General features: G+C 38.8%; 1 protein-coding gene across 3 annotated transcripts in view; it reads right to left on the bottom strand.

The window, feature by feature from the left end:
- Positions 1 to 539: 539 nt before the first annotated feature.
- The window catches only part of LOC122549324 (collagen alpha-1(XV) chain-like), a 255,798-nt gene continuing 240,018 nt past the window's right edge, over positions 540 to 16,319 (bottom strand). For all 3 annotated transcript variants that reach the window (XM_043688956.1, XM_043688954.1, XM_043688955.1), the window contains 9 exons: positions 16,136 to 16,264; positions 14,125 to 14,269; positions 13,879 to 13,943; positions 10,379 to 10,507; positions 10,236 to 10,295; positions 10,098 to 10,139; positions 8,851 to 9,048; positions 3,055 to 3,167; positions 540 to 1,094 (listed from right to left, as the gene is read on the bottom strand). In XM_043688956.1, the coding sequence (XP_043544891.1) occupies positions 875 to 1,094; positions 3,055 to 3,167; positions 8,851 to 9,048; positions 10,098 to 10,139; positions 10,236 to 10,295; positions 10,379 to 10,507; positions 13,879 to 13,943; positions 14,125 to 14,269; positions 16,136 to 16,264 (1,101 nt within the window). In that variant the 3' untranslated portion in view covers positions 540 to 874. The remainder of the gene's footprint in view (positions 1,095 to 3,054; positions 3,168 to 8,850; positions 9,049 to 10,097; positions 10,140 to 10,235; positions 10,296 to 10,378; positions 10,508 to 13,878; positions 13,944 to 14,124; positions 14,270 to 16,135; positions 16,265 to 16,319) is intronic.

The raw sequence follows: 16,319 nt of genomic DNA, 5'->3' as shown, positions 1-16,319 counted from the left end.
TTGGCAAAACTGGCTCTGTTTAGTATTGACAGGTAGAAGCAGTAAATACAAAGTTGTTACTATTGAATAATACTGTTCTCAGAAACATTCAACAAAGATGTTAAAAAGGTATGAGTTAAGGAAAAACAGTATTTTAAATGTACATTAAGATACTTTAATACAAAACCATTATGCAGGGTTTAGTCGTAAGAATGTATGGATTTCCATTGTACATTATGTTTTAAGAAAAAGTTTGCGCACTGCATTTTTGTACAGAGTGGCGACAAGTTTCATAAAGAAAGGTTTCTGTCCTTTGCAGTGTTTGGAAAAATTATAAAACTTTCCTTCATTATCGAGGTTGGATTCAAAGATGAGCATTCCCAGTGAAATGTCATCACAGTGCATTCTCGTTGAGTGAAAAAGTCCTGATCATCTAACAGACACTGCTGGTGGGCAGGGTTCAGAAGTGGAAGGGAGCTTAACCCACTTTAACCCATTATTCCAACTTAACTTTTCATTTGAACTATGCACAGTTGAATCAATCACACTTATAAATAAGGTTACCTTAACAGCAGTGTCATTTAAATTTATTTGTTACTAGCACCAAAATATCAACAAGCATGATTGTGGAACTGCATGAGAGAAGTTCTTTAGAACAAATACACAGTTTGTTTATTTCTAAAAACGAGCCCATGAAGATTTTTGAGGTATGTCATCTTTGGCTTCCATTTCTGCTAACTTTCTGTAACTTGACAATCCCGTCAGAAAACGATATTTACATGGTCCCCGATTTAACATATTTATAGAATCTAACAGTGTGCCACCCTTTACTGGTTTTGTGATGAGATTGTAGACGCGATATAATTCCAAACCTTTCGTGTGCAGTCATAAGCTGTTATTTTCTCCTTCTGTGGTCATGGAAGTAACTGTTCTCAATGCAAAGAACGATAAAGTTATTTGCGCAGTTATAAGAGTGTTGATCCAGGAGTTTGCCTCTTGTAAGTGGCGATGCCTTGCCAGTGAGGGTCATATCTGTTGAACGCCATGCCCCGCAGTAGTTTGTTGTTACTCGGCCACCTCGCTCATTGGATCCATGCCATATTATTTTGTGTGGCCTTGAAAATGAAAATAAAGTCACAGGTGAATTTTAATTCATGGGCAGGCAAGTGATGCATAACACAAACTTGCCCATGTCAGGTGAGAGTTTATACTGAGGTCTTGCCTGCTATCTCATGTAGGCAGTGAAGTTCCTAAGAATCATTTCAAAGAAAAATAGAAATTGTTGGGGAGGGTGTAGTGTGGGCTTGGGGACTGTATTCCTCTGGTGTCTTGCTCAATATTTATCCCTTACCAAAGGTAGATCTCTGGGAAAATACTGTGCACAAATTGATCACTGCATCTCGTACAGAGTACGACCTATACTTATAAGGAAATTAGCAACCAATTCTGTGAGATGTCAGATACTGAGATTTAGCACAGAATCTTGTTCTAGCATCAGGTAATTGTGTCTACTTGGTGAGAGACTGTTGAGAGATTTGGGTGCCTGTTTTGATGAAGGCTCACCAGTTAGTCAGTGGTGTAGTCGCTGGTGACTGGATCAAAGACCTCTTACTTACAAATACAATTAGGGAAATCCAAAGATAAATGCCATTGAAAAGTAAAAAGATTACTAAAAGAAGAATAGAATTGATTGGAGACCAAAATTGTAATTTGTCTGTGTAGACAAAAGAAATGTTTGTAAATCTTAATGAATACGTTGTGCATGTCTTCACAAAAGAGGGTGGATTGCAGACACTGTAGATAAGGAAGTGAGAGAAATATTAACTGGCCAGCCTAGCCTGGATGGAAAATTATTTTAAAAGTTCAAAGGGAACGTATTAATTGTCACTTAGAAAGCCACAAGTTAACCAAAGATAGGCAGCATGAATTTGTGAAGCAAATGTCATGTCAAATGCACACTGATTATTCTTTTGGAGAGGGAAGGAGGAGGGTTGATGAGGGACATTTTTTGATGTCGAAATGGATTTTGGGAAGAGGTGTATTTTTGGTTAAGGGGTAAATATTGGGCAAGACATCAGAGGAATATAGTCCTCAACCCCCCCACCCTCCCAACACACACACACACACTTAAATGTAGGTGGGATGATTTAGAAGTTTGTGTGGTTGATACTAAGGAAGAAATCTCTATACGCTAGGAAGGTATCAATTAATTTGTTGAGTGGACAGAAAATGGAATTCAGTACCTAGATGTGTGTGCTAAGAAATTTAGGGAGGACAAGAAAGATAAGGGAATACAGAATAAATTGTATTCTGTGATATGGTATAGTAGAACGATCTTGACATTTATATCTGCAAATCCCTGAAGGTGACAGGAAAACTTTTCTTTGTTGACTGAGGCACAGAACATAAGACAAGAAAGATTAAGCTCAAACTGCATAAGGCATGAATTGGGCTACAGTTAGGCTAATGTACACAATCCTTAACACTGCATTACGAGAAGGCTGTAATTGTCCTAGAGAGGAAACAGAGGATATTTTATGAGATGCTTGTAAGGAACTGGAAGATTTTAACAATGAGGAAAAATTGGATAGGTTGGAATTATTCTTGTTGGAGCAGAGAATGCTGAGGGAAGATTTAATTTAGGTGTGTAAACTCCTTGAGAAATCTAGATAGTATGGATACAAAGTAGTTATTTTCCATAACACACAATTCAATAACCCAAAAGCATAAATTTAAAGTAATTGTAAGGTAATTTAAACTAAAAGATTAGGAGGGAATCGAGGAAGACTGATGGTGGTGGAATTGACTGAGGTAGGATGAAGCTGAAATGCAAGACTTGAAGCAAGAGTTGGAAAATGGGATAAGACAAGACAGCTTTTCAGCCAGCACAAATGTGATTAATCAAATGATCTCCTTCAATGTCCTAAATTTGCAATGTTTTCACAGTATCTAATTTTCCGGAATTCATCTTGATGTGGCCTGAGGTAAGAAAAGTGCTATATTATTGCAAATCTCCGCTTTCTTATTTGCAGAGAGAATTTTGCAGTTCTTTGAATATTATGAGCAGAGACTTACCAGGAAGAATCTTTCATGATGTTTCTACCATCAAATGAATAAATAGGAACGTCTGTGTTGAAATTAGCCTGATTTTTAAAGATGGACTCCCAACTATCAAAAAGCACTTCTCCCTGTCAGAAGAAAAACACATTTTTAAGCAAAACACCATTCCCTGTAACAAGCAGAGCTAGTGTTCAATCAGAGTTCTTTCTACTGAACTAACAGGCTGAGCTGGTGTTTTATTTACTGTCTGTGGTCTATGACAACTCAATTAGATATTGACTGGAGCAACCAGGATGTCTGGAATTAACACCAAACCTGCAACTAAGATCACTGAGTGACACAAGAAAGCAGTGACTGAGCAGTACATCACATATAGAGGCAGAGTTAGGCTATCTGAACCTTTAAGAACTGATGCCACTCCTTAAGGTTACAGTACAGGCAAACATTAAGTGACCGAACTGAAAACTGTTATAAAACATCACATTTAACAAATCTCTGGAATGTTTTTACATGCTTCTGTAACAGGAGCTAACTTGTTCTGAGGTATTTTACTGTGACTTATGGAAGAAAACTCCTCTAAAGGATAAATTGTGTACTCCTAACTTCCAACTCTACCTCACCTTCATTTTGAGTGCAGTTCTTTGTCAAATCTGCAGGCTTTACCCTTTTACTTTGTATAATACTGCATTGTCCACTGCAAGTCAACTTGCAATGTCTTTAGTTGTCTCAAATTATTCTTATGCTCTAATTCACCACCAATTAAAAGGGAAACGTATGTCCACTTTAACTGAATTGCTCTCTATTTTCTGAACACTTCTCCTTTGACAGCATCATCTGAACCCACAACCATCTAGAAGGACAAGGGCACCACCTTCTGCACTAACCACCTGAATGGAAATATGTTGCTGTTTCTTCACAATGAGCTCAACTGTCTGTTAATTGGATTGATTGTGGATTACCAGGTCTCCCCCTCCTACCTTTCTAACGAACTTTTCTAAATGCCATTTCCTGCAGTGCCGTCTTTGAGTCGGGATGTGGGTTTGATCAGTCACCATTGACAACTGCTTTCTCTTTGCACATGTCTGTTCTTTGTGCCACTTACAGGTGGCATTTATGTGAATCTCAGACTTTCCTGCTACCCTTTCTGTGAAAATACACTTCTGCATTTTCTGCTGAATTGATAAACAATAATTTTAAGATCACTAATATGAAAATAAAGTATTGCAGATGCTGAAAATCTGAAGTAAAATCAGAAAATGGTTTTGCTTTTGTATCACTGTTTAATTTGCTGCTTTTCCTCTTCCAGAGGCTTATAGTCGTTATAGAGATGTACAGCATGGAAACAGACCCTTTGGTCCAACCTGTCCATGCCGACCAGATATCCCAACCCAATCTAGTCCCACCTGCCAGCACCTGGCCCATATCCCTCCAAACCCTTCCTATTCATATACCCATCCAAATGCCTCTTAAATGTTGCAATTGTACCAGCCTCCACCACTTCCTCTGGCAGCTCATTCCATACAAGCACCACTCTCTGCATGAAAAAGTTGCCCCTTAGGTCTCTTTTATGTCTGTTTTTCTCTCTGAGAAGGTTTCTGTTTCTCTCTCATACCTTGGCCAGCTTTATTGCTCTATTTTGTCTTCTCTTGTTTGGCCCATTTTGGTTTCTATCCATTCACACCTCATGAGCATACCCTCTTTCGTTACTTTACCCATTGCCAAAAAAACCTTTTATCATTTAATCTCTCCTGCCCTCCAATCCAACACAGGCCTTCCTTTTCATTCTTGCCCCCCCTTCTCTCACTTATTCAAAACCCATTAAAATTCAATCTTTCCTCAGTTCTAATGGAGGGTCATTACCAACTTGAAATGTTAACTCTTGTTTCTCTCTCCATAGATGCCATCTGATCCAATGAACATTTCCAGCATTTTCTGCTTTTCTCACTAATTTTAAGATTATACTCCTTGATGCTGACTAACAGCAAAGGAAGTAGTTTCTCTGCATCCACCCTATTAATTGATTTGCGTTTGAGTGATGATTTTATGACCTATAGAGAAATTCTGACATTTTTCATCTTTGACAGCGAGTTCACATAAGACCAAATCTCTCTTCTCATTTCTATTGTTATCTAGTAAAGTTTGATTCTCTTGAAAACCTTTTGGATATTCTGGGTGGTTAGTGGATCTCCACAGATCCAGTTGTGTAGAGGTCATTTCAATTTTGAGCAATGACATAAAATGGGTGTTATTGACTTAGCCACACATTACATGCCTTGCTCAAATTTCCAGTCCACTGCAGTCAAAGAGGAAGAAATTGGGGACAGTACAGTGGAGTAATGTTTCATAGAATTATAATGAGTGACTAATTCATTATTGTCCATTTCCCATCAACTCAGCAAAGTAAATTTTCTCCTATTTGTTTACCTGCTTAGCAATATACTGTAGTACCAAGTGGTTAAGTGTAATTGCAGGACATTGTGGAAGTAACTCAATAAATTTGCTAATTCTGCATTGGTATTAGTAAACAATCATGGAGGCTGATGGGTTTCTTATAAAAATCCAACTGATTCACGTTTCAGGAAGAGAGCCTGCCACCTCCCATATGGCCTTGTCTATGCATTACTCCAGTCCATTGGACATTGACACTAAGTACAGCTTAGTTCAGAAGTTTCATGTACCAAGAACAAATTTGAAACAAACCTATTTGATGAAAGTGTGATCATAGTGAGACCAATCCTCAATGTTTTGATACTATGCTTGGTACAAACATAATTCAACAACTTAGTCTGATGACCAATTCAGGAGAAAGTGAGGTCTGCAGATGCTGGAGATCAGAGCTGAAAATGTGTTGCTGGAAAAGCGCAGCAGGTCAGGCAGCATCCAGGGAACAGGAGAATCGACGTTTCGGGCATAAGCCCTTCTTCCTGAAGAAGGGCTTATGTCCGAAACGTCGATTCTCCTGTTCCCTGGATGCTGCTGACCTGCTGCGCTTTTCCAGCAACACATTTTCAGCTCTGACGACCATTACAAATTGCTTTTCAAATATTCTCACTTCAGCACTTGTTAACATTTTGCAACTAGCACCGAGTCTTGCTAGCAGAGTGCACAATTTGAGCATTTAGCCACAATCTTGTAGGTCTCTCAAACTCAATCCATTTATGTTTAGCCTCTTTAACAGATTGCCAACCATACCACTTGTTTATCAATGTGCTGTTTTGCCTTCCGTAGCCCAATTTACATCATTCCGAAGCCCATCATTTACTAGTTCTCTCACTTTGTTATTTTTTAATTAATGTAATTATGTAACTAGATTAGTAATCAGAGGTTTGGGCTAATGATCTAGAGTTCAAGTGCCACCCCATTTGAACTCAATAAACCTGGAAATAAAAGTGACCAAGTAGTTAGATACTTACTGTACATACTCGAGTAAACGTCGATCTCAAGCAAACATTGACCCCCAATTGTTGGCCAAAATATCTGGAATTTTCCATATATCTCGTGTAAAAGTCAACCCTAGTTCTTTGCAGTTAGCAGATCAACATTTGAGAGTCAAGGTATTATCCTGTACATAAGTGCTATGGTGAGGAAATGAATTCTTTTTATTGTGCTATTATGTGATTTGATATCCAATTCACACCAATTTGATGCGAAAGTTTAAGATGCATCATGTCAGAGTCAAGTGACAACCAACATCATGGGATATACCTCGTTCAGGTTTTGAAATATCTTCTTCATTTTGTGTAAAAATGCCCTCCAGGAAAAAAAAACAGTATACAGCAGCATTTAAAATGAAAGCTATTGAAGTTGCAGAGAAGACAAAATAACTATGTAGCATTGAGAGAATTTTGTGTCTCAGAGAAACTTGTGTGAGATTGGAGAAAGACGGCAAACCAACTTCAGACAATGCTAAAATGAAAGTGTGCCAACAGATGTAAACCTAGCAAGTGGCCACAACTGGAGAAAAAAAGTTGCTGAGTGGTATTTGAAAATTGTAAAAATGGAAAATGTATGAAGTCATCTGAATCCATGCATGAAATGAATCAAAGAAGGATGGAATTTTGGATTTTACGGCAAGTGCTGGATTGTGCATAAGGTTCATGAGAAGGTATGGCTTAGTACTTCAGCAGAGAACTAAGACTGAAAAAAGCTGTCAGCTGAAGTAGAAGATATGATATTACAGTTTCACCAGTTTGTAATCAGAAACCAGCAGAAGAAAGATGACAAACTATCGTGCATTGGAAACGCCCATTACCCTCGACATGCCAGAGAATTGAACTGTGAACCAAACAGGAGAAAAAAACACTCTTGGTGAAAACCACTGACCATGAGAAAAGTAGGTTTATTTTAGTTCTTTCTTGTATGGCTGATGGCTCTAAGTTAAAACTGATGGCTGTTTTTCAGAGAAAAACTTTGCCAAAGGAGAAATTTCCAAAAGGAATTGTCCATATGCATCCACAAAGTTGGATGGATAAAGGTGGATGTAGAAAATGGATAAAGGAAGTTTGGAATTTATGGCCTGGTGGACTATGGAAGGAGAAGAGTTTGCTTGTCATGGATCAGTTTAGATCACAACTAGTGAAGAATGTTGTTGATAACATCCAATCACGTAACACTTGACGTAGCTGTAACTCCTGGCGGACTTACAAGTGTTTTGCAACCAATAGATGTTGGTATCAATAAAGCTTTTCAAGGACATGATGAGAATGAAGTGGAATAACTGAATGCATGATCGAGAAAAAATATACACAAAGGGAGGCAGTATATGGGCTCCATCATTGTCACTGATTTGTGAATGGATCGTTGATTCATGGGAGGAAATAAGAGTTGATACTATTTTCAAATCATTCAAGAAATGTGAAATTTTGCACGCATTGGATGGTACAGAGGACGATTGTCTATGGGGTAACATGGATGAAGAAGAAGAGGCAGATGACGTGCTACCTCTAACTATGGACAGTGAAGCTGAAGAGGATCCAAATGATGACATCATTCATCCTGATTATAAAGCTTTATTTAGTGTTGAAGATATTGAACAGTGTGATTTTGCAGGATTTTAATGAACTTTTGTATTTGGCATGTTTAAGATGTACACCATATTATATTTCTACTTCACTTTTTACATAAAAGTTCACTAATTCAATTTTGTTTCTGTAGTCTTTATCTGGTAATTGTCATAATTCGTTGTGACCTTTTCTTATATTCGTTTAGAGATCAATTGGACTTCTGCTAATGATATGGTATTTTGGACTGTAGCATGAACTCCAGCCCCTCAAAAGTAGTATCCATGCAATAGTTGACCTCATAAATCTAACAAATTGGACTTTTACACAAGTACATACAGTAAATTATCTCCTTTAGGGAAGGAAATCTATCGGTCTCACCTTACCATGTGATTTGAACATCATGACTGAGCAATTCCAATCAAAGTCCATAGACCCTACCAAGCCCCTGAGTCATATTGAGCCTGATTTTAGCTCTGGGCAAATGGTTACGTTTTGAATGAATGAAAATCAAGCCCTATTAACCAATGTAATTCCACAAATCTATATATAATCTACAATAATAATAGAATGGGAAGATTCACATTGGCAAATTGACTCTAAGTCAGTAACACAGATTTCCTTGAAATGCTAAATTATTCTTGAGATAGCCATTCCTAACTATTTGTCTATAAGTTCAAATAAATCCTAAACAAAATCATTTTCAGAATATTTACACATTAAGAGAGAAAAATAATTTCTATAACGTTACGTTTTGATATAGAGAGACAACTATTTATTCAAAGGCAGTAACCACAATATATGCTTTTACCTTCAAGTTGACAATGGGCATATTTAATCTGTCAGCTTTCCTCACAATTGTATATAAATCTTGGAGTTGAGAAGATAGGAAAGCTCGGTAAGTCGCTACTGAGCCCATAGCTCGAGCTTGTTGGAAGCATTGTAAATCAGCCCCACGGATACCCCTCATGTTGCCAGGCAGGGGTGTGTTTAAAGCCACCAAGTGTAACTTAAAGGAAACAGAAAGAAAGGTCAGGTTAAAATGTGCAATTACAAATCTGTAATCCAAAGATTCCCCTTAAAAATAAACACCAGGCTTTCTACTTCACCTTACTTGCAGTAAATTAAGTTTTTAAGCCACTGCTTCCAGTAAAATGTAAGGGCATAGATATTCCTCAGAGATTTCTCTGTAGCTTTCGTGGGAAGTCAGTGAAACACATACAAAACTAATGTGAACCATCATCAATATACCCATCCCTATGGAGATTTTTTCCTACTCCACCTCAAAGTTCTGGCACACAAGATTCACTCTCACAAGTAAGAAAGGCCTGCTAACCACTGTCTTCCTCCTCCACATAGTGATGCAGCTGAATTAATGTAGTCATTTCCCTGAAGCTGCATTCTGGTAGAAAGGCCCAGGCTCTTCATCAAAAATTACAAGGAACCACAACATTGTAGGCATGATTTTCTATTGACTTTCTAAATCTCCACATGTTTAGCTCTAGAAATAAAAATTAATTGTCTTGAAAGAGTCAGATCTCATTGTAAGCTATGAATGACAGATTAATTTGAGGATGTAAAATTAATTTTCTCTGCCCAAATTATTCAATTAACATATAGATCATACCTATGTGATGTAGGTAGTTATCAATTTGTCTGTAGATTGACCAGCTTGTTGAGTAAGTATTATAGCATTCACAACAAGCAGACATTAACCTGTCTCTATTTCCTGTGCTCTGCCACTTCGAATCAGACTCTTGTCAATTTTCAGATTCACAACTGATTCCCAGTGGTTAATATTTACAAAGTCAGAAGTCACGTGACACCAGGATATAGTCCAACAGGTTTATTTGAAATCACAAGCTTTTGGAGCGATGATCCTTCACCTGATGAAGGAGCAATGCTCTGAAAGCTTGTGATTTCAAATAAACCTGTCGGACTATAAACCTGGTGTCACGTGACTTCTGACTTTGTCCACCCCAGTCCAACACCAGCAGCTCCACATAATGTAAATGTTTACAACTATGAGCTGCAACATTCAGAAATAAATTAACTTACCGCTGGCTTCTGATCATTTATCACTGAGAATGGGTTTGGTGCCTGAAGTACAAAAAGACATATAATACAAGTCATAAACCTGTTTGGAACAGTTCCCATGTTTCACCTTAAATTTAAAGACAAGTTAGAAGTTCTTACTGAGATCGAGTTAGTTGAGCGATATGGTTCATCAGCAGGAGCAGGAATCAGATCACCAAGCTGGCAATAGAAGCAGAAAAAACTTCTAAAAACCATGAACCAACAGTAAACTCAAGAATTAGAGTTCTGAAATAAATATTTACCTGGAGCTTTCTCCAGCCATTGTGAACTCGAATGTAAAGGTCCCCCCCGTTGTTAATATAGCCTAAGGAGCCTTCAGTTACTGAACGGGTTGATTTATGCATAAGCTCCATGTTGTTGAACACTTTTACCTATCCAGCATATAAAATAAACAAGGTTAAACACTGTCATTGTGTTAGAAATTTGGAAACATTCTGCAAGATCAACTAAACAAAATAGACGTTAGAGGATGGAAAATAATTTTGTTCAATATATGTGATAACAACAATACATAGGATTGCATGCAAAATGTCTCTTAGGTAGATGCAAAAATTCCAGGCTGAAGAATCAGTGTGTGGTAAGGATAATAATTACTATCATCTGTATCTTGGGGTTGGAGGGTTTGCGTTATAAGGAGAGACTGGGTAAGCTGGGATTTTTTTCACTGGAGCATAGGAGGTTCAGTGGTGACATTACAGACTCTTATTAAATTATGAAGGGCACAGATACAGTGAATAGCAAAGGTCTTCTCCCTGGATAGGGAAGCTCAAGACTACAAGATATATATTTAAGATGAGAGAAGAAAGATTCAAAAGGGACCTTAGGGGCAATTGTTTCACATAGAGGGTGGTTTGTGTGTGGAATGAACTGCCAGAGGAATTGTTAGATGCAAGTACAGTTACAACATTTAAAAGACATTTGGACAGGTACATGAATATGAACACTTTAGATGGTTATGGGTCAAACACAGGCAAATGGGCTAGTTTAGCTTGGGAAACTTGGTCAACATGGATAAATTGTTCAAAGTTTGTGAGAAGATTTGTAGCTCGGGTGCTCGTTGTTGTGGTTCTGTTCGCCGAGCTGGGAATTTGTGTTGCAGACATTTCGTCCCCTGTTTATTTACAATGATCCAACTTTAGAAGTCTGCCACCATGAATCAAAGCAGTAAGTATTACATTGTAATAGTTTAAGTGCTGAAAGTAAGTGATGGAAAGAAAGGATATTCAAAGTTTGTGAGAAGATTTGTAGCTCGGGTGCTCGTTGTTGTGGTTCTGTTCGCCGAGCTGAGAATTTGTGTTGCAGACGTTTCGTCCCCTGTCTAGGTGACATCCTCAGTGCTTGGGAGCCTCCTGTGAAGGGCTTCTGTGATCTTTCCTCCGGAATTTGTAGTGGTTTGTATCTGCCGCTGTCCGCTGCAGTGGCCGGTATATTGGGTCCAGGTCGATGTGCTTATTGATTGAATCTGTGGATGAGTGCCATGCCTCTAGGAATTCCCTGTTCCTAGTTCCCTAGGAACTACTGTTATAGGACAAACCAAACAGAGAACAGCCAGGGAATTCCTAGAGGCATGGCACTACTACAAATGTTGGAGGAAAGATCACAGAAGCGCTTCACAGGAGGCTCCCAAGCACTGAGGATGTCACCCAAACAGGGGACGAAACATCTGCAACACAAATTTCCAGCTTGGCGAACAGAACCACAACGTGGATAAATTGTATCAAAGGGTTTGTTTCAGAACTGTATGACTGTATAAAATGCTGTCTGTATCATAACTTTCAATTCAGCTCCATTCACCCATCAGCCCTGCTCACTAACTTATACTGGCTCCTGAGCTACCAACACCTAAAATATAAAATTTCCCCCATCAGTGCTCAAAATACCCTTGGACCTTATCTTTCCAAGAAAGAATGGGAGACATATCTACATAAATCTTTAAGGATGGGAGGACAAGTTAAGAATGCTATTCAAAATGTACATGAGATCCTTCGTTATATAGCATAAGTAAACATTACACCAAAAAGGAGGTTATGCAAAACTTCTGTAAAAATCTAGTCAAGCTCCAACTGGAGTATTGTGATGTACACATTGAACAATCTATGGACCTGGAGAGATTGCAGATCAGATTTCTTGAGAAAGACACCAGGTTTCAGTTCTATGGAGTGATTAGAGAAATCAGGCAGTGATGATAAAAGGAAGTTTTAATTGAGGTGTTCAAAATCATGAAAATCTTTGTACTGTTTCCAAGGCTGAAGAGGTGGTAATTAGAATATAAGATTAAATCCTTAATTGGAAAAAGAACCAGAGATGAGGCAAGGAGATTTCCTTTGTATGCACTGACCTTTGATGGTGTTAGACGCACTGCCAATAATAAGGCTTGAATTTTTATGCCTGAGTCAGCAATGCAGAACTGTGAAAATCTCTGGCTCTACAAACTGCTCTTTACCCCTCATCAAGATTGCCTCTGCACCTATCTACAGGGGAACCCTCCTTCTCCAAATACCTCCAACTGCTTTAAACCTTCTTCAAGGTTTTAACCTCAATCCTCCCCCGCCATTTTGGAAATCGGTGGGTGCCGATTGCAGGTGGGGTCCATTTGGAGTTGGGGGGATTTCCAAAGCTGGGACTCCAGGCTATTTTGGCTAAACCAGAGACCATCTCCGTCCCCACAAAAATTCAGGTCTCCCTTTATAAGGAAATTGGATAAACTGATGAAGGTGAAGGGTTAGTAACATCGAAAGCCTTTATAAAGTCCAAGTAAACCACATTCACTTGTTTCCCTGATTAACTTTATTAGTTACATCCTTGAAAAATTCCAATAGATTTGTCACGTGTGATCTCCCATTTGTAAGTTCATGCTGACTCTGTGCAATCCAATCACTGTTTTCTAAATGCTTGATGATGGGGCAAAAGTACAGAATGGGACTAAATGAAGAGATTTTCTCAGGAGCTGCCACAAGCCATAGTTTCCTTCTGTATACTCCTATAATAAAAAAGTTAAGAGATAAGAGTGAACACTGCCTATTTGATCCATTGAACCTGATCCACTATTGAATAAAATATACTTGCTGAACGTCCACCTTATCTTCACTTTCCAACCTATCTCTTAAATCCTCTATTGCCCAAATATCCACAACGTCTTAGTTTTGAATATACTCAATTGTTGAGCATCTATAGTCCTCTGTGGCAGAGATTTTCAAAGACTGACAACTTTCTGATTGAAAATAGTTCTTCTCAACTCAGTCTCAAGTAGCTCAACTCTTATCCTGAGGCCATGACCCCCTCATCTCCAACCATGGGGAAACAGCTTCTTAACACCTATTTTGTCAAGCCCTCTGAGAGATAATGAGATCAGTTCATTGTTATAAATTCCAGAGTATAGGCCCATTCCAAATAATTTTCTCAATAGGGCAGCCTCCTTACCTCTTAGCCAAATAATCTTGCGAAAAGTGAGACAACCACAGTAATGGACTGAGCATCACAAAATCTACAGATGCGCTTAGAAAAGACCACATGAAAAAACAGCAGGTTGACTCCAATTATATTAGCACAAGCTTTCCCATGTTGTGTCACTTACTTGTAACCGTGTTCAGTCACACACTTAAGGAAAACAGGGCTGTGCAGTTCAATATTTTCATTCCAACAGAAAACGAAAGAACACAAACTCTTTTGGACACATTCTCTTTTGCACTGATAACATGCAAGGATTAGTTAAGCATTATCTGTTGTTTCTCCTCTCACTTACAACACTGCCACTGTCCCCTTGTCCTGGTGGCCCTGGAGGTCCTGGAGGTCCAGGCAGTGCGATAGCTGCAAAGTAAGTAGAACCTATTTATAAAGTGAACATTTCTGCTTGGAAATGAGTAGTTTAACGTTAACTTGGAAACTGCTCAGTGTTAACATTGAGTTATTACTGGTCGTAAAGTAGCCTTCATACTTTGAGAATTTTTGAGCTCCAACAACGACAACAAATACCTCCACGTGGGCTCACCTGATCCGAAGACTCCTGGAATTCCTGGAGGTCCTGGGGGCCCCGGACGACCTCGCGGACCTGTAATCCCATAACCTGGAGATCCTGGGGGCCCAGGTAGGCCGGGTGGCCCCATTGGTCCTACGACAGATTCACCCTTAGGACCCTGTGGGAAGGAAGAAAGTGAAACACTACTAACAAAACCAAAATCTTTCCAGTTTACTATTTTGATATCTTAACTCTCATTCCCTTAGGTAGTGGTGTGAGGCAGTAGCAGGGTTTTATGGACTTCTATGCCACAGTTCATATCATAGTGGAGATAGCATATTTAAATTGTGAGGCATGATAAACTCTATTGGTAATGGCTGTAATGTTACAAGACAATAGGTATACAGCTGGCTGATGCAGTTTGACATAGAGAAAAATGAAGCACTGCATTTTAGAAGCAGAAATGGTCAAGAAAAGATCTTTTAAACAGTAAGAGTTGAGAAAAAGCAGGGGGATACTTGGCATGTGCAGAATCACAGGTAATTCAAAGCGATGATGCAAACAGACAAAACCCTAAAAAAAGCAAAAGCAAACCTTTTATTTTCATGTTGAGACCAAAACACAAAAGGAGATAATGTCGGGAATAAAAAGATGGACAAAAGCCGGAGAATTTAGCAGGTTGAGCAGCATCTAGTTAAAGAAAAACATGAAGTGGCCAATGATTCAGCATAAGATATATCCTTAAGACAGTGAAGGAAAGACTTAAGTTCTGAAATTTCAATTGGTTGTTGTTCCAAAGATGTTGATTGACGGGCAGTATGTTTTCATCTTTTTGTGTATCAACAGATTGGATTTGTTTTAGATATAAGGTTGAACTTGCTCGAGACTGTTGCAAGGCTGCAGTTAGACAAACTGCGCAGTTGTAGGAAAGAGTAAAGCAATAGAGGAGGTACAGAGCTGATGCACTTCAATGTTAATAGGATGACAGTATTACATGACAGTTATGAAGGTACCCTTGAAACATTAGGCCTTGGCACAAAAAAAATCAAAGAGGCAACTTGATTGAAACAATTAAGATACGGAAAGATAATGAAAAAGTCAAAAAGTGAGGAACTTTTCAATCTGCATGATGATTCGTAGAAGACACAAAAAGAAGAAAAATCAATAAGAGTTAAAGAGAAAGTTGGAAAAATCATCTCTGCACAAATGATGGCTCGAAATGCTGTTGATGCAAAATCCACAAATTCTTTCTAAAAGGTGCTCATGTGGAAATATTGCTACCATCAAATTGATAGGTCAAATACCTGCTTCTATGCAATAACAAGATAAATGACATATCACAGACACAGGATATTTAATGCATTAAATATTGTTAAGGTCTGTCATAACATACATTTTACTGAGCAACATTGAGGGGATTTTTTTATTTTTCCATAGGATAAAGATATTGCCAGTAGGAAAACATTTATTTCCAATCCCTAATTGGCCTTCGGAAAGTCAGCTGATTTCTTGAATGGTTGCAGTCCTTGAGGTGGAGGGACACCCGCCGTACTGTTAGGGAGGGAGTTTGAGGATTTTGACCCAGCAGCAGTGAAGGAATGCTCCCATGTGCCCAAGTTACTGAAGTTCCACAGTACATCTTACGATGGTATATGTTGCTGGTGAAGAGAATGAATATTGAAGAAAGTGGCTGGAGTAACATTCAAGCTGGCTGTTTTGTCCTGAATTGTGTTAAACTTCTAGAATATTGTAGGAACTGCACTCTCAAGGCAAGTGGGGAGTGTTTTCTCATATTCCTGATTCGTGTCTGTGTTGGAGAGACAGGAGGTGAGTACCACAGAGTTCCTAGCTGTTAGTCTACTCTCATAGCTACCATATTTATGAGTGGTCCAGTTCAGCTTTCAGTCAGTGGTAACCCCAGAATGTTTTTGGTTGGGGATTCAGTGACAATAATACCTCGGGATCATCAAAGGGAAATGGTGAGATTCTCTCTTGTTGGAGATGATTAATTGGGTAAAGATCATTTTCTTTTTGAACTGCTTACCACTGGTCCAGGTCTTCCATGAGGCCCGATGGGTCCTGGTGGACCAGGCAAATGCGACAGGAACAACCCACTACCTGATTCTCCTTTCTCTCCTTTCTGACCCGTCGTACCAGTATCTCCTTTCTCACCCTTTAAAAGTCAAAAGACAAGAATGTTTTAAGATAGTTATCAAAGCCCAGTGTAG

This window comes from Chiloscyllium plagiosum, chromosome 4 (assembly GCF_004010195.1).
Source record: "Chiloscyllium plagiosum isolate BGI_BamShark_2017 chromosome 4, ASM401019v2, whole genome shotgun sequence".
Classification (NCBI taxonomy): domain Eukaryota; kingdom Metazoa; phylum Chordata; class Chondrichthyes; order Orectolobiformes; family Hemiscylliidae; genus Chiloscyllium; species Chiloscyllium plagiosum.
The sequence above is the reverse complement of the archived record's forward strand: the minus strand, read 5'-3'. Positions and strand labels throughout refer to the sequence as shown.